This window comes from Rhincodon typus, chromosome 1 (assembly GCF_021869965.1).
Source record: "Rhincodon typus isolate 14 chromosome 1, sRhiTyp1.1, whole genome shotgun sequence".
NCBI classification, from domain to species: Eukaryota; Metazoa; Chordata; class Chondrichthyes; order Orectolobiformes; family Rhincodontidae; genus Rhincodon; species Rhincodon typus.
The window spans coordinates 173539551-173558458 of NC_063332.1; the positions used below are offsets into that span (position 1 = coordinate 173539551).

The 18908-nt window shown below is 41.7% G+C and overlaps 1 protein-coding gene across 1 annotated transcript in view; it reads right to left on the reverse strand.

The window, feature by feature from the left end:
- stpg2 (sperm-tail PG-rich repeat containing 2) overlaps positions 1-18908 on the reverse strand; it is a 311631-nt gene that overhangs the window by 148620 nt on the left and 144103 nt on the right. Inside the window, exon 10 of the mRNA XM_048612036.1 lies at positions 1454-1607. Coding sequence (XP_048467993.1) covers positions 1454-1607 — 154 coding nt within the window. The remainder of the gene's footprint in view (positions 1-1453; positions 1608-18908) is intronic.

Sequence of the window (18908 nt, forward strand, 5' to 3'; positions counted from 1 at the left end):
CCTGGCACTGTGAGGCAGCAGTGTAACCACTGAGACACCGTGCTGCCCCTTAATGGAGGCATATTTAATAAAGGCTTTCAAAAGGATATCAAATTCTGAATTCTGAAGGAAAAGAAATGCATCTTGAGAGGAAAAGGGTGAGATAGTGAGAACATTGTCACTTCCACAACGTTTAATTTTTGTTTCGTAAGTGGAGCTAAGTTTATGTTTCCACTTTAGGATCACTGTGCGTGTAGAGAAGGATGGGCTGAGTGTCCATAAGGAAAGCAGACAGCCAGCTGAGAGGATGAATAGATACACTGCTGACAGGGTAACTTTGATGGATAGTAGAAATTCTGCCTGTCTAAGGGAGGAACCCCTCGCTCCAGAGCTGTTCACATCTCTAGCAGTCTCAGCCTGGTTTGAACAGGGAGATATCTAACACTTCAGGGGCTGGGGGCTGGGTTTTGTAGTATGGTTGAGTTGGAAAGAAGAGGGTGGGGTGGTGTTCTACCTTCTCTGGGTGGCAGGGGTAGGTGGGGTGCTTCCAATGGGTAAAGAGCTGAACCCAATTGCTTGCCACTGTCTAAACAATTCTGTAAGAAAAGGGAATCCCATGCCTGCCTGCCCCTTATTATTTATTTCCATATGATAGGTGGTGCTGCTGACTGTCGTTCTTGCCCGGCCTCTGTATAATGTGGGTTAATTTGGCCATGGGTGGGCAGGTGGTGGGCTGGGAACTCACATGAGCCCCACCCCTACACAAAAACAGACTGGGCAGGAGGATGGATTCTGCAGCCCATACCCTTGGAGTTATTGCCTAGAATCTCTGCAAAATGCCCACAAAATGTGGAGATGGCTCGTCGTGTTCCAAACACTAACAAGGTCCCCAACTTCAGGTCAACCTTGGTCTGAAAAGGGGCCCAGAGGAATGCTTCACCCCCTTACATCTCGAGCAGAATCACAGAACTGCTACAGCACGGAAAGAGGCCATTCGGCCCACTGTGCCAGCACCAGCTTCTTAAGTGGGCAGTGACCTAGAGCCAATCTCCTGCTTTTTCTCCCCATACCACTTCCACATTATTTTAATCCAAATAATGATCCAGTGCCTTTGTGAATGCCACAATTGATTCTGCTCCACCACATTTCCAGGCAGAGGCTAATACAAAAGCCTTGCCAGAAGATGTGGTTCCTACAATACTCCTTAAAAGACAAACTGATCACAGTGACAGTGGACTCACTGTCAGGAAGAACGTACACATATAGATTCTATTTCCTAACTCTTCGAAGCTAAAACTTAACATAATTCAGCAGTGTTACTGCCAAGGATTTTAGGAAGAGTTAGGGATATTGACCCTCACTCCATCAAGAGTGGTGATGCAGCATCTTATAGATAGACTGACTCTGCAGTATATGTATAGGTTGAAGTCTAAAATAATGACTCATGTTGTCCATAACCTGCCCTCAAACCTACCAGGTTCATCTGCACTCTGCCGAGCTATGTTGAAACTCCGTGGTACAGTGGTCAGGAAAGAGTTGCATGTAAATTCACTTGAGGTGCTGCATCCTCTTCCTTGGGTCCTCTCGTAGGACTTGTGCACTTCATAGGAACCTGGTGCCGGGTGATCCTGGAATAGAAACATAAACTTAGCTGCACTTATGAAACAAAAATGAAACTTTGTGGAAGTGACAATGTTCTAAAGAACTATATGAAGGGGTCAGTAGACCCCTCAAGCCTATTCCAATATTCAGTTAGGACAAAGCTGACCTGTATCTTAACTCCAGCTACCCAGTTTGGTTTTACAATCCTTAACACTATAATTGTTGGTGTTTTAATTTGATCCCAAGCCTCATCCATCATCTTTCTTTTATTCGTTCACAGGATGTGGGCATCACTGGCCAGGCCAACATTTATTGCCCATTCCTAGTTGCCAAGATGGCAAGCCCATTGCTGTAGGTCACAGGCAGACTACGTAAGGGCAGCCACTTTTCTTCCCTAAAGAACATAACTGAGCCAGACAGAGTTATACAACAAAAACGGAAATTGCTGGAAAATCTCAGCAGGCCTGGCAGCATCTGTGGAGAGAAATTAAAGATAATGTTTCGGGTCCAGTGACTCTTCTTCAGAGCCTTCTGAAGGAGGGTCATTGGATCTGAAACGTTAGCTTTGATTTCTCTCACCAAATGCTGCGAGACCTGCTGAGATTTTCCAGCAATTTCTGTTTTGTTTCAGGTTTCCAACATCTGCAGTTCTTTCATTTTTTTAATCTATATTTTTACGACAACCGGTTACATGGTCCCTACTAGGCAAGATTTTAATTCCAGACTTTCTTTATTGAATTCAAATATCACCACCTGCTTTGGTGGGATTCAAACCCATGACCCCAGAACATTAGCCAGGGCTTCTGGAGTACTAGTCCATTGTCATTACCATGATACCGCTGTCTCCACTTGTCTCCACTTGTGAACGACACTTTGTTTTAAAATTCTGATCCTTGGTTTCAAAGTTCCGCCACCAACCTAATCCTGATCTTCCTTTTCAATAACTTCAACAGAATGGGGTGTGTCATGAGTGGGACAGGAGGAAAGTGATCTGCTTTTAGCCATTTCATCCAAAGTTGAGTTGGGATTTTAACCTGGGAAAGTCTATTACCGGAGGTCAGATTCGTTGATACACAGTCAGTGCGCCTCACGCCACAGTGTCCCTGGCACTTGGGAAACATGCTCAGCAGCGTACATTGGAGACAGTGGAGAAGAGATCTACAAAAACGTTTCCAGGGGTGTGTAGCCTCAGTGACCAGGATAGATTAAAGAGATTAGGAACATTCTCCTTGGAGTGAAGAAGGCTAAGAAAAGATCAGATAGAAGTTTTCAAAATCATGAGGGTTCATGAGAGAGTGGACAACGCTAAGTGGATAAACTATTCAGACTCTTAGATGGATCGAGAACCGGAGGGCACAGATTTAAAGCAATTCGCAAATGTAGCTAATGCGACGTAAGAAAATAGAATGAATGGTTTGGGTCTGGAACTCACTGTCTGACAGTGTGGTGGAGGAACAGTCAATTGAGGCATTTAAGATTGGGTTAGTTAATTATGTGCCTCCAGTTTCCTGCCACAGCCCAAAGATGTGCAGGTTGGGTGGATTGGTAATGCTAAACTGCCCACAGTGTCCAGGGACGTGCAGCTTAGGTGGATTAGACATGGGGAAACGCAGGGTTTCAAGAATGGGATGGGTCCGGGTGGGATGCTCTTTGGAGGGTTGGTATGGACTCAGCGGGGCCAAATGGCCTGCTCCCACACTGTAGGGATTCTCTGAAGTCATAATGCTCATTGGAAAGCAAACATGATGGGCCAAATGGCCTCCAGCTACACCATAACAGTTCAGAATCTACATATTTGGAGAAGAGGGGAAAAAAAATTAAGGAAAGAAAAGATACAAAGGCAAACGCTGGTTTAGGTGAGATCTGAGAGAACACGAGTGGATTCATTTTGGATATAACAAAATCAGTACTGAATAAATTACGTGACTAGTAAGACATTTTACAGGCTACTTAATAGGCCATATAATGAAATGTGCTTCATAAAAATTTTAATATCCATTTGCATTTAGAAGGTTAGATATTTGGAAACCTCTTCCTCTGTATAAAACCCAAGGTGGTTTCAGAATTTTACCAAGTACTTAATCAGCTAAACCTGTACCATCTGTTATTTTATTCATGTTACAATTCAGCAGCAAGTCAGTTCACTGAATATTTTCTGCTTCTAATTGAAAATTGAAATTGTAGCATTGCCAGGAATCAGTAATATCTCTTAAGGTCATGATATAGGCATGTCATAGTATTTCACAAGTCATTTGTGTAAAGACCATAACTTGTTACTTTTCTGTATTTTGGATTGTGGACTGAAATGGGAAAAGAACTATTTTAAAAGCCAAGGATTGTTGAAGTATAACTGCACTTTTAACAGCACTCATTGCATGTTCTGTCTATACTGCTGTTTGTTCAAATCCAGATTACTGCCAATCAGCTGGAGTCTGGCAATGTGTACAGAGGGTGATTCAGCCGAGAACAAAGAGCTGATTGGTCTGGGGAATGGTAACCAGCTATCAATGACACAGGCCTTCTGCTTGCCAACAGCTATGTGATTGGCTCCCAGGTAGCTGAATGATTACTCAGAAGCCATTGTAACCTCTGAAAAGGAAGGAGCTGTCATTTGCTCTGCCGTTTCAGAAAAGCCTCAAGCTTGAGGAAAGCCAGTTTATTCCTCTCATTGGTTGCTGCAAGCTTTGGCCGTTTAACCTATATGTCAGAGACTTTGTAAATATGAACCAGTCACCCTGCGCCTCTTGCAAACCAGTGAAAATACCTGGAGAAGGAGAATCGAGGAACAGCAGAAGTCAGGGACAGAGACCATTGTCCTGCTTCCCAATCTTTCCCTCCATCCATAACACCCATGTTTTTTTTGTCTCTCTGTGTGTAGGTAGAGTATTAGGGTGAGTTAGAGTTTTGATTAGAATAGTTATATATTGACAGTTCGTAACTGTTTACTTGTAGTTAGAAGCTGTTTATTTAAAAGTGGAAGCCATGATCTTGTGGAATGGCATAGCAGGCTTGATGGGCTGAATGGCCCACTTTTGCTGCCTTTTATATGTTTCTCCAACCCCATCCCAGTGTCCCTGGCTCTAAGGAGGAGAAATTGGTTTAAAAATATTTGGTTCGCCCATATAATCCTATGTTGGTGACAATATGGTTCATTCTGATGCCACTTGCCTTTCTCACCAGCATCACCATCACCACCTCCCCCCACCCCCACCCAACAATTACCGGCTAATTAAGAAGTCAAGTTCAATCATCACATCAGAAAAGCAATGGGCTTGGAACAGGGAAGCCAATGCTTATCATGAGGTTGCAGAGCCTCATTCCAGGAGGAAACAGTGAGTCCCAACTCCCCTAGCAGTACCTTGTCAAAACTGCAGCCACATAGGAGGCCATCATATACTTGACTGCCCCATTAGTCCTGTCTCACCTAATGTGACAAGGCCAACATCAGTGGCTGTGTTAGATTAGGGTGCAGCCCTCTAAGGCAGGCGTGAATAATTTTCGCAAACCACAGTCATAATTTACTCCAAATGCTGGCAGCTTACCACTGGGCTCTTCCCCTGAGCCTTTCCTGTGCTAATGTTAGTCCATCCAGTTGGACCAGTTCGCAAACTGCTGTGTTATTAAGAAGAGAATACACTGCTGGCAAAGCCCTCAATCCCATGTGGAGTGATAGAAACTTGGAAACGAGGTCATTTGGAATAGGCCCTTTGAGCCTGCTCCACCATTCAATATGGTCATTCTCAATGCCATAATCCCACTTTCTCCCCATATCCCCAATGCCTTTAGTATGTATCTATCCCTTTATGGAGTCATAGAATCAGCGAGTCGTACAGCACAGAAACAGACCTTTCGGTCCAACTTGTTCATGCCGACCAGATAACCTAAATTAATCTAGACCCATTTACCAGCATTGGGCCCATTTCCCTCTAAACCCTCCTAGTCATGTATCCATCCAGATGCCTTTTAAATGTTGTAATTGTACCAGCTTCTACCACTTCCTCTGGCAGCTCGTTCCATACACATACCACCCTCTGCATGAGAAAGTTGCCCCTTAGGTCCCTTTTAAATCTTTCCCCTCTCACTTTAAACCTATGCCCCTCTAGTTTTGGACTCCCCCTGGGGAAAATACCCTGGTTATTCACCCTATTCATGCCCCTCATAATTTTATAAACCTCTATAAGGTCACCCCTCAATCTCTGATGTTCCAGGGAAAATAGCCCCAGCCTATTCAGCCTCTCCCTGTAGCTCAAACCCTCCAACCCTGGCAACATCCTTGTAAATCTTTCCTGAATACATTCAGTGACTTGGTCTCCATGGCCTTCTGTGGTAAAGAATTCCACAAATTGACCACCCTCTGGGTGAAGAAATGCCTCCTCATCTCAGTCCAAAATGGTCTACCCTGTATCCTGAGGCTGTGTCCCCTGGTTCTAGACCCACCAGCCAGAGAAACAATCTCCCTGCAGTTCTGAGAATGGGTCACCGGACTCGAAACGTTAACTCTGATACTTTTTCTTTACAGATGCTGCCAGACCTGCTGAGCTTTTCCAGCAACTTCTGTTTGTTTTTCTCCCTGCAGGCTATCCAGCTTTGTTAGCATTTGATACCTTTCAATCAGATTCTCTCCCATCCTTCTAAACTCTAGTGAACACCAGCCCTGAGGTAGACTAAGGGCCTGCACTCTAGAATTTAGAAGATTGAGAGGTGATCACATTAAAGTATATAAAGTTCAGAAGGTGCTGGCAGGAGGATGTCTCCTGTGGCTGGAAACCAAGAACATCATGGAATGTCTCAGGAAGAGGGCACAGCCATTCAGCTCTGAGATTAGGAGAGATCTCTTCACAGTCCTCGCAGAAGATGTCATACAATGGGGCATTCACAGGTCGAAAGGAAATTCCAGAGTTAGGGCCCAGGCAGCTGAAGGCCAACAATTGAAACTGGACTTGCGCAGCACAGAGCTCACCGAAGGTTAAAACGAGCTTTCTGTTTTCTAAATGGATGAAGGAGTTTATAGAGATAGAGAGAGGCGAAGCCATGGAAACGTTGGGAAACAACGACGGAACTTTGGAACTGCCGGGCCAGGAGCGAGGATGGTGGGGGAGGCGATAGTGGAGTGGAAGTTGATGTCAGGGTGGATTTGCAATAGCAGAGGTTTAATCATTTTAATCAGGCAGTGATCTCAGCTCTGGAGAGTGGAAGATAGGAGGCTGGCCAGGGATAAAATACAATTGGAAAAATCTTGTCAAAGGAATACGCGTCACTTTACCTCGTGCGTTTACATTGAATGGGTAGGACAGTATGTGTCTTTTTTTTAACACAAACCAGTGTAACAGAATAGGTCTGTGAATAACATATTCACAAAGATAGTCAGAGCACAGTGTTCAATTATGCTTTCAAAGTGAATGAGGATTAACAAGGCAGTTGTAAACCATACGCAACAGTTGAGGGGCAGAATGCCCACAGGGAACACTGAAGTGCATAAACGCTATTATCTTCGCACACAAAGGAGCTGCTCAGTAAAAAACCACAATAGGATTGTACAGTCCTAATGCTCATGTCCCCAGTGTGTGCAGCAATACAGATGTCCTCCTGCCTGCTGCTATTCAATTCCAGCTTGTCAACAACTCTCGGAAAATGTGTCCAATAGAATGAGCTGCCCATAAGCTCTGCTGCTGTGCAAACACTTCATTAAACTCCTCATTTCAAGTTAGGTTTACAGCGACAAAATCTGAAAGGGAGGATGCTTAAGTCGTCACAACGACAAGTGGAAGAGGAAGCTGGAGCGATACATTAAACCATAAAGCAACAATAGCTTAGGCATTGTGAATAGATTAGGCTTTGCAATCAGATGCTTGAGCACCAAATGGTGCTCATTTGTCAGACACTTTTGTTCCTCAAAACAAGCTAATTCCACTCCTGAATTGTTTCTTTTATTTTAAATGTTGCCTGCACGAGAATCATCACGTTCCAGAGTAATTTGTTCCTCATTTCATTGAGGGGTCTCTAAGAGATGCAATAAGGTGTGATATCAAAGAAAACCTTGTTATCTTTAACTTTACTTCAAATATATTTTATCTAACTAATGAGATACAATAGAATTGTACAATCAAACTGGCCCATCATGCTACTGCAAACTCTTTCAAAGAGCTATTTAATGAATCATCCTGTCGCTGCCCTTTTCTCACGGCTGTGAAAGGTCGGCTGCTTCCAATCCTGTGCAATTCCATTTTGAAAGTTACTACTGAATCTATCATAGTTTTCAGACAGTCCGTTTCAGATCACAGATCACTTCCCAGCATAAAACTCTATTTAGCTAAGATGGAATATTTGCCTTCAGCAGATGTTCTGCATTTCTTCACAAACTCCTAAATTTCAGAAATGCTTTTTGACACATTTTTGTATTACTAATTTTACAAGCTGACATGCACTGCAGTTTCGGCTTTTGATTCTGAGCTCAAGTCCACGAATAAATTTGAACTCACACCTGCCATGTGATGCGAAAAGAGGCAAACTGACATGTAGGTGAATGCAATTAAGTCTGATTGCAAATCACAAACATTTTAAGAGTCAAGCTCTTCATTCCTACTTCTTCAAACTACCCCAGAAGACAGGGGAATTGTTTGCTGTTGAACAACCAGCTTTCTTACTGTCATTAGCATATAATTAAATACAGCCATCTTCATATGGGCAGGACCGGCACCTCAATGTTCCAGGGTTTAGATATTACAGGCGTGATAGAGATGGATGTAAACAGGGTGGAGGAGTTGACTTACTGATTAATGATAATGTCACAGCTATACTAAGAGAGGACATGTTGAGGGCTCATTCAGCGAGGCAAGATGAGTAGACCTTAGGAATAAGAAAGGCGCAAATCATTATGGTAGAGTTATACTCAAGGCCTCCAAATAGCCAGCAAGAATTAGAGGAACAGATTATGTTGGTAGATCATGGAGCAATGTAAAAACAACAGGGTTGTGGTAGTGGGTGATTTTAATTTCCCCAGTATTCACTAGGACTCCCCTAACACAGTAGCTTAGATGGGACAGAATTTGTTAGGTGCATCCAGAAGGGTTTCTTGAAACAATGTGGAGATAGTCCAACTAGGGAAGGTGCTATATTAGACCTTGTATTGGGAGTGAGCCTGACCAGATGATCAAAGTTTCAGTGGGGGAGCATTTAGGGAACAGTGACTGTAATGCCATAAGTTTTAAGACAGTTATGGAAAAGGATAATCCTGGTCCTCAGGTGAAGGTGCTAAACTGAGAAAAGGCTATTTACAACAATATTAGATAAAAACTGGAAAAAATGGATTGGGGCCAGTAATTTGAAGCTACTTCCCCTAACTAACATGCAAGGGTCTTTTAAAAACCAACTGACCAAAGTTCAGAACCAGCATATTCCTGTGAGGGTGAAAGATAAGAATGGCAAGATTAAGGAACCTTGGAATTATAACTAAAAAGAAAAATGAAAGATATGTAAGATTTAGGAAACTGAAATCAGACAAGGCCCTTGAGGAGTATAAAGGAAGCAGAAAACAACTTTAAAAAGATATGAGGAGGGCTAGAAGGGGCCATGAAATGTCCTTGGCAAGTAGAATTAAGGAGAATCCCAAGGCATTTTATACATATAATAGGAGCAAGAGGGTATATTTAGAGAGGGGTTTGTTGATACTTTAAGGCATGTCAATATTAAAAAGAAGGAGGTGTTGTGTGTCTTGTAAAACATTAAGGTAGATAAGTCCCCAGGGTTTGATGGGATTGATCCCAGGATACTAAAGGAGGCAAGGGAGGAGATTGCTGAGGCCCTGATAGAGATATTTGTATTCTCTTTAGACACAGACAAGGTCCCAGAAGTCTGGAGAAGAGACAATGTTGTTCCCTTGTTCAAGAAGATGTTATGAAGTGGAGGTTGACCCCTCTCTGAGAACCAAAATTCAAACACCCAAAAAGGAGCACTCTATAATCTGCTGAAAGGAGAATAAAAAGGGGTGTAACTGTCTTTCAGCAACTTCTCGTGGTTAAATCAAATAAATCCCTGACACTCACTTTACAATCAACAAGTAGCAATTTTTTTTATCTAACTCTAACAGTAAACAAATTAACTAAACTATTAACAAACCGAACAAACCCCTTCTAACTACTAACTATTCCTGAATAATGCAAGATTCTAATGGTATGCTGTTCCAATAAATACAAATCCTACTTATATAACAAAACAGAATTTAGTGTCTCAAAACTACAGCCAGGTTACACCTTCTGGAATATTCTGTGTTTTCTCCATTGATTCTTCTGTCAGGAATGATTTTTCTGTCAATTCTTCCGTCAGGAATGCTTTCTCTGTGAATTCTTCTGTCAGGAATGTTAGCTAGGAGTGCCGTGGTACTGTTGTGAAATGATGGTGTTTTCCTTCTTTTATCTCTAGCAGATGGCAGCTGGCTCTCCAGATTTTCCAATTGCCCCCTTCTTTTATACCCAATGACATGTCAATTTCTTACAATTGATTGGTCATAGGTTATCAAAACCATCAGATTCAAATTTGATAGTTTTTTGGTATCTAAGTGCCTGGTTCAAATTGATTGGCTAAATTCAAAAACCTGTTGTCTTATTAAAAATGCTGTTTGGCCTGCTAACAGTATGGCCTTTCGATACAAATGCTTCAATTCTAGTGTTATCTGAACTTGCAAACTTTCAAGCTGCTCATAGATATCTCCAAGCATAGAAAAAGCACAATCTTTTAAAGGGACCATGCAATGCTTTCACCCCTAGCATTTTACAAACACCAATATTTGACGAACACCAAATTCTAATATCTTGCCTTCCAATCCACAAATATTCTACCCAACTTTGCAAGCAAAGAACAACAGGGATAATTAAGGAAATAATAGGTTGTAGAGTCTTACATTTAGTGAATTTTAATTCAGGGAAATTACTGAAGAAGATTCATAGGAATAGGATTTACTTGCATTTGGAGAAGCATGGATGTATTAGGGACAGTCAGCATGGCTTTATGCAGGCAACATCTTGTCTCACAAACTTGATTGAGTTTTTTGAGGAAGTGACGAAGGCAATTGACGAGCATAATGGAGGCTTTGGAGACAAATAGGTTGTCAGGATGGATTGGTGTGTATTAGCTATAAGGATAAGTTGGACAAGCTTACACTTTTTTCGCTAGAACATCAGAGGCTGAGGGACGATCTAATAGAAGGATGTAAAATTATAAGAGGCACAGATAGGATGGATACTCAGAATCTTTCTTCCAGAGTGGAGATGTCAAATACTGGTGGGGATAGATTTAAAGTGAGGGGAAGAAAGTTTAAAGGAGATGTGGGAGGAATTTTTTTTTTATCCAGTGGGTGTTAGGTACTTGGAAAGCACTGCCAGGGAAGGTGATAGAAACAAATATGACAGGAAAGTTTAAGAGGCATTTAGACAGACACATGAACAGGCAGGGAACAGAGGGATAAGGACCATGTGCAGGATTAGTTTAGAATAGTATCATAGTCGGTACATGATGTGAAGGTGCTGGACTGGAGTGGACAAGGTCAGAAATCTCATGACACTAGATTCTCATCCAACAGGTTTTTTTGAAAACGCAAGCTTTCAGAGCCTTACTCCTTCTTCAGGTGTTAGTGAGAGAGATAGTTTCAGACACAGAATTTATAAGTAAAAGATCAAAGGGTCACACCACTGATGAGGATGTTCTAGACAAACCTTAAGATGAATCAGAGTTGTGGATCGACTTGAGTGACTTTAGTGAACTGTCATCCTTTTGGGATCTTTTGTGCTTTCTTGCATTTCTGTAGAAACTTGATGTCTGTGTCGATATACATGATGGTGAGCTGAAGGGGCCGTTTTTGTTCTATGTTCTATATGTATATATTGCCATGTCCAATAAAGGCATGTCCTAATGTGAACTTCAAAGTAATTTTATATTTTAAAAAGGACACAAAAGGCTGGAAACGATGGTCACCTGAGGGTCGTCTGCCTTATTTTATAGATTTAAATCATTCCCCTATATAGGGTGGGAAAAGAACAGTCCAGTCTAATGTAAATTTTGATGTCTTTCCCTGAAACCAAGGCTGTTATCAAATCATATGGCTCATTCAAATGCAAAGATCCTGGCTGTCTCTACCTCCTCAAGGTGGTTAAATCACAACACAGAATTTTGGAATAAACATAACCACAACCTACTAATTTGGGAAAGACTCTATACTTGGTACCCACAGTCCTGTGGTCAGAAAATCAGATCACAAATTAGCTACAAATGACCATGAAGCCAAGATCATTATCAGCAATACCTCATAATCTCAACAAATAGAAGGACACCTCCCCAAAACTTCCCCTAACTTCAGGTTCACCTGAGAATAAATCTTAGAAATTCACCTACAAAAGGCCTTACTTTGTGCAGACAAACCCTTTGCCTGACAATTCAACTTTAAAGCATCAGAACTTCTAAGGAACTGCAGGCCTGCCACAAGGGAAACCAAAGATTGTAAATCAAAGTATGAGATAATTATATAAAAGCAAACTACTGTGGATACTAGAAATCTGAAACAAACATAAAGAACTAAGATAATTGTAATTGGTATATTAGTCTATATGTAAATATTTCTGCATGTGTGTATGTGTGAGAGAGAGAGAGAACAAATGTAGTTGGGGTATTACATTTAATTGGGGGTTACTTGAGAGAATAAATAATGTTTGTTCTTTTCAGAACAGCTTGCTGTTGGTTTTTTATTTGAGTCCCACACAAAAACACACACTTTCCATCACAAAAAAAAAGTGACAAGTCAAGGGCTTTAAAGACTTCAAATATTCATGGAATTGACATCAAGATTAGTTGACAGTTCATAAAATTAAACAATTATCTAAAGTACAATATATGCATCCATATTTTATTGACAGTAAAGTACACAAAGAACAAAAGACAGTTTGTGTATTTCAGAAGTAATAAGAAATTAATTTAAAATGATAAAAGGAGAGACAGATTCAACTGGGGCAGAATGTCAGATCCGCCATGATCCTATTGAATGGTGGAGAAGTTTAGAGGGGCCGAATGGCCTGCTCCTATTCCCATTTCTTATAGTTTCATGGTCTTACGCCCCCTACTGAATTTCAGAGACATCTGAAAGAATAGAATTACCTGCCTTCAATCCTATATGAACCGGCAAGACCCAGGTTTGAGGCAAATAATCCTCTGTGTCATATGAAGTAACCAATCTTCTGTACTCATCACTGCAGAGCTCCATCATCTAGTTCCATGACAACTACTTACTAATGTAAAATGTAATCAGGATCCCCTCACCCCAATGTTAGTATTATATTAACATGGCTATTGAACCAAGATGAATGGAATCAATGCCTGCTTGCACTCATTTTACATGCTTTGATGAATGGCCTAACAATTCACTTTAGACTGTTAAGAGCCTGTTATTGCTACATTCAGGTTGCTACAACATGCATCCAGAATGTGTCATATTTGATGGACATCTGCTATTTTCCTTGCTGCAACAGTTTGTCCATTCAGGGATGAGCCTGACCAATTAACATTAGCCCAAGTCCCCACACTTGTCTGCAGAGTGGTGATGAGCCATATCCAATGATCTTTACACAACCACACCACCCCATTCCCAATCCAACAACAACCACAGCATGTTGACAGTACGTTTAGCATTGAACGCTTTATGGAGCATCTTAAAAGAGGGAAAACAATTATCAGAGAGCCCTCTGGAATGAAATTCCTGAGCTTCAGTTTCTTTATGGTGCAGCGATTAAATCCGGGGATGAGCAAGAGGCAACTCTCCGAGGAACACAGAGATTCTGGAGGGTTGTAGGGGTAGAGATACAGAGGGGCGAGACTATGGAGGGAAAACAGGGATAAGAATGTTAAAATTGATTTAATGTAGGTCAGCAAGCATTGCAAAGAAACCAAAGGCCAGTATATAGAAACATGGAAAACAGGAGCAGGAGTAGGCCGCTCGGCTCATAGAGCCTGCTTCACTATTTAGTATGATCATGACTGATCATCCAGATCAATACCCTGTCCTTGCTCTCTTCCCCATACTCTACGATCCCTTTAGTTCTCAGAACAATATCCAACTTCTCGAAAACATTCAATGCTTTTGCCTCAACCACTTTCCTGTAGCAGTGAATTCTGCAGACATGTATATCTGCACAGCTAACAGCACATTTCACTTCAGCTGGATTTCTATTTGTAAAATCTGACCTTTAATGACATTTCTCAGCCACAGAAAATACATGAAGCTATTGGACCTCTCTGTCCACACTTTTAACACACTGTCATATCGGACTTGAAATGATAACTCTATTTCTCTCTCCACAAAACTGCTGAGTTTCTCTAGCATTTTCAATTTTTATCTCATCTGTCTAAACATCTCCTTTCCTGATCAGTACCAAATTTGGTTTGCTACCCTTCCCAAGAAGGGCCTTGCAATATGTTTCTAATTAAAGGTGCTATGTAAATATGAGGTTTATTTTGCTGAATGATCAGTTTTATACCATCAGAGAGAGAGGATACTCGAGAGCTTCCCACCTAACAGCACTGTGGGTGTTCCTTCACCAGATAGATTGCAGCAGCTCAAGATAGCACTCTCTATCACCTTCCCAAGGGCAATAAGGGAGGGCAATGAATCATTGTCTTGCCAGAAATGCTCATATCCCAGGAAGGAATGAAAAAGTGATTTTAAGAGAATCCAAAATGCAAGCATAATTAATTCACATATATAGAATTTTACAACACAAGCCATCTGTGTAAAAGATGTTTATCTCCAGTACAAGCCACGATCCACCTTACTTCCTCTCGTGCCATAAATATAACCTCTAATCTCTTCTCTTTAATATGGGTTTATCCAGCTTCCCCTGACACACATTTATACTATTCACCACAATTTCATGTTCAACATTCTCACCACTCTCTGGGTCAACATACTTCCCCAATTCTCGATTGGATTTAGTTTATATTCACAACCTCCAGTTTTGCCACTCCCCGACAAACCTTTCCATCTAGCATTTAAAATCCTTTTGATGATTCTGAAAGCTGTCACCAGATCACTGTTCCAGTCTTCACCTTTCTACAGCAAAGAGTCCAACTAATTATCCTGTCTTGGTTTTGGTATTTTAGATTTCTCCCTAATTAGCATTTTCAGAGATGCAATGACACACCTCTGGAGCAGATGGAACTTGTACCCAGCTCTCCTGGCTCAGAGGTAGGAACACTACCTTCACACCACAAGAGCCCTTGCTCCCACTTCTGGTATCATCCTTGGCTCCCACCTCCAGCTGCTTCAGCAATGGCATCTTAAGGTCAGAAGTGGGGATGTTCGCCAATGTCCAGCACCATTCACGAACGCCCAGATTCTGAAGCAGCCCCTATCCAGATGCAGCAAGACTTAGTCAATGTTCAGGGTTGGGTTGGTAAGTGACAAGTAACATTTGTATCATATGTTTCCAGCAATGATTGCCTTAAACAACAGAGAATCCCATCATCTCCCCATCTCAGCTAATGATGGTGAATCCCCAACAATCAACATCCGGGGGTTACCATTGATCAGAAACTTAGCTAAACCAGTCATATAAATAGTTTTATCACAAAAGATCAAAGACTGGGAATTCTGTTGCAAGTAACTCACCTTCTGACTCACCAAAACCATCTACAAGGCTCAAGTCAGGTGTGTGAGATCTAATAACCCTTAAGAAATCAAGAACAAAGTATCCCACTTGATTGGCACCACATCAACATTTTTGCTTCTTAAAACATTCATTAAGGGGACTTGAGTGTCACTGGCTAAGGAAACATTTATTGCCCATGCCTAATTGCTCTCGTGGAAGAGGTGGTGAGCAACTTTCTTGAACCATTGCTGTCCATCTGGCTGTAGAGACACCTACAGTGCAGTGAGGAAGGGAGCTCCAGGGATTTAACCCGGTGACAGAGGAAGATTGTTTTTTGAATGGCTGCAAATTGAGGAGGAGAATGGTCAATGAGATCTGGGGGCCCTTGTACATCAACTACTGAAAGTAAGTGTGTGAGTGCAGCAGGCAGAAAAGAAAGTGAAGTGTACATTGGCCTTCATAGCGAAAGGATTTGAGTACAGGAACAAAATGTCTTGCTGCAATTATACAGGGCATTGGTGAGGCCAAACCTGGAGTATTGTGTGCAGTTTTGATCTCCTTATCTGAGGAAGGAAGTTCTTGCTATAGAGGGAGAGCAGTGAAGATTTACCAAATTGATTTTAGGGATGTCAGGACTGATATATGAGGAGAGATTGAGTCAGTTAGGATTGTATTCACTGGAGTTTAAAAGAATGAGGGGGAATCTCATAGTAACCTATAAAATTCTAGCAGGATTAGACAGGTTAGATGCAGGAAGGATGTTCCCAATGGTGGGGGGAAAGAACCAGGGTCATTGTCTAAGGATGAGGGATAAACTTTTTACGACTTAGATGAGGAGAAATGTCTTCACCCAGAGAGTGATGAGCCTGTAGAATTCAGTACCACAGAAAACAGTTGACACCGAAACAATTGTGTGTTTTCAACAGGAAGATATATGTAGCTCACATGACGAGACAGATAAATGAAAAATAGGTGACAGGTTTAGACAGAGGATCTGGATCGGTGCAGGCTTGGAGGGCCGAAGGGCCTGTTTCTGTGCTGTAATTTTCTTTGTTCTTTGTCCTAGATCAAGGGACATGGGGAGAGGGCAGGATTGGGGTATTGAGCTCGATGATCAACCATGATCATACTGAATGTCGGAGCAAGGTTGAGGTAATGAACAACCTACTCTTGCTCCTATCTTTTCTGTTTGTATGACATTTCCAAGTCGGGATGGTGAATAGCTTGGAGGGGAACTTGCAGGCGGTGGTGTTCCCAAGCATCAGCTGCCCTTATCCTTTGTGATAGTAGTGGTCCTGGGTTTGGAAGGTGTTGTCTAAGGACATTCTTAAACATCCCACTTAGCACTGGCACAACATGTCCACAGTATGTAGCATCTACAAATTATAATGCAGCAACTCACCAAGGGTCCTCTGATAGCACCTTCCAAAAAAATATGCCAATGAAAAAACCAAGGACAGCAAGGGCACTGGGACACCACCACCTATAAGTTCTCTGCTTTGATCATGGACGATCGTGACTCTGAAACAAATCAGCAGTCCCTTCATTGTCCCTGGATCGAAATCCTGGAACATTCTCCCCCCAGCGCCGTGGGTTTACCTGTTCCAGATGGGCTACAATGAACCCAGTTGATCACATCTCATGAACAAATAGACAAAAGGACATTGGAAGGTGAGTGAACATTCCTGGGTGCGCAAAATGAATAAATTCAAGCCACCTGATGAGTAGAGACTCAAAGTCTAAAACAGCCATCTGAAAATGCACACTGGTAATACACGTGATAGCGTTTCAAGATTAATTTCTCAGCTTTTGATGAATGGAAGAGTAGTGTTGGGACATGATGGTTGCAAGCTCATAGGTTTTCACAGCATGGTACAGATAAAGTCATTACCATTAGCTTAGGGAACTCGAGAACATCTCATTACCCACACTCACTTGGAATAAAGAATAAGGCTTGCACATACTAAACTATTTATTATAGTTCCGAATGTTCAAGATTCAATGCAGCAATTAGAAACTCTATGCAATCTTAACAGAGGAAGCAGGACTGCCCCTGAAGGCCTTCATCAGTTTTTGTTTCCTTTCCGCAAGAAAGACTTCCAACAGTAAATACTGGATTATTAGCCACTTTGTAATCTTTCTCACCATGGGACATGAAGAGATTGAACAGAACGCAATACCAACAGCAGCTATGTCATGCTGATTTTCATTAAATCTGCTGTAAGGATGCCCAGTGTGGAATTATTAAATGGCTATCATATAAGCATGACAAGAAAGGTTTGTCTATTTATAGTTGATGTCAGTTTATTCATAGTTACCTTAACCGTGTCTGAGCAGAACTGCAGATGTGCAGTCTTAGGCAGATTTACCTGCTCTTGTTGGTCCACATCAAGAAGTTAGAACAAAACAAAAACCCGAAAGAACTGCAGATACTGTAAATCAGAAATGAAAATAGAAATTGCTGGAAAAGCTCAGCAGGTCTGGCAAGAAAACAGAGTTAACATTTCAGGTCGAGTGACCCTTCCTCAGAAGTTCACTCTAGGGAAGGGTCACTCAATCCGAAACGTTAATTCTGATCGCTTTCCACAGATGCTGCCAGACCTGCTGAGCTTTTCCAGCAATTTCTATTTTTGTTTCAGAAGTTAAAACAACTTGACGGACATACAAACAATCTTAAAGGAACTCAACTAATTTTACATTTGTCAGAGAGGCTCTGCCTTGTGCATATTTGTGGGCACAAGTGATTTTTATTTTGATGTGGTTCAGTGGACAGTGAAAACTCTTTACATTTAAGATCAAGCAGATGTATAAAGTGTCCCAAAGACCAAGGAAGATACGATAAAAATAAAATCAGGATATTAGGAATAAAAAGGGAAGTCAAGTGAATCGCTTTCATCCAAAGGATGATAGGCCTGTGTTCCCAATTAACGTCAATGTGGTGAAAAGCATTAATCAGGTCCATTTCCACAAAGGCCACTGCCTAGAAAGTAAACTGTTCTCAAAAGTAGGCAGATTTGTTGGAAATCAAAGATAAACAAAATAACTATCCTCCATTTCAATCAGGTGAGGAAAATTGGGCAGATTCCTTTCCAGGTCTGGGCTAAGGCCTCTTGTGACACAGTGGTAATGTCCCTACCTCTGAAGCAGGAGACCTAGATTTGAGTTCCATTTACTCCAGAGGTGTGTTATTACATCATTGAACAGGTTGATTAGAAAATCAACCTCAGACACCAATGTGTTCCATGATGACAGCCAGGGTCAGGCTGAGACAGAGCAAGTGACAATCATGCCTCATAATCAGTGGGGAATGGACTATCTCCAACACGGGAGAAACTAACCAACTGCCCTAACTCAACCAGCATGCTAAGACAGTACTTCTACCTAGAACACAAACAGGAATGGAAACATTATCACCTGTAAGTTTCTCCCTAAGTTACACACATTCCTAACTTGGAAATACAACGGTATCATTGCTCCAATCACACAAAGATCACAGAGCAGCCATTAACTGAAGTCTTGCTTATCAATGACACTGGAGGGCACCCATTGGTTCACTGCCCAAACCACTTAGGCTTTAGAGATAGTAGGAACTGCAGATGTTGGAGAATCTGAGATAACAAGGTGTAGAGCTGGATGAACACAGCAGGCCAAGCAGCATCAGAGGAGCAGGAAGGCTGACGTTTCGGGCCTAGACCCTTCTTC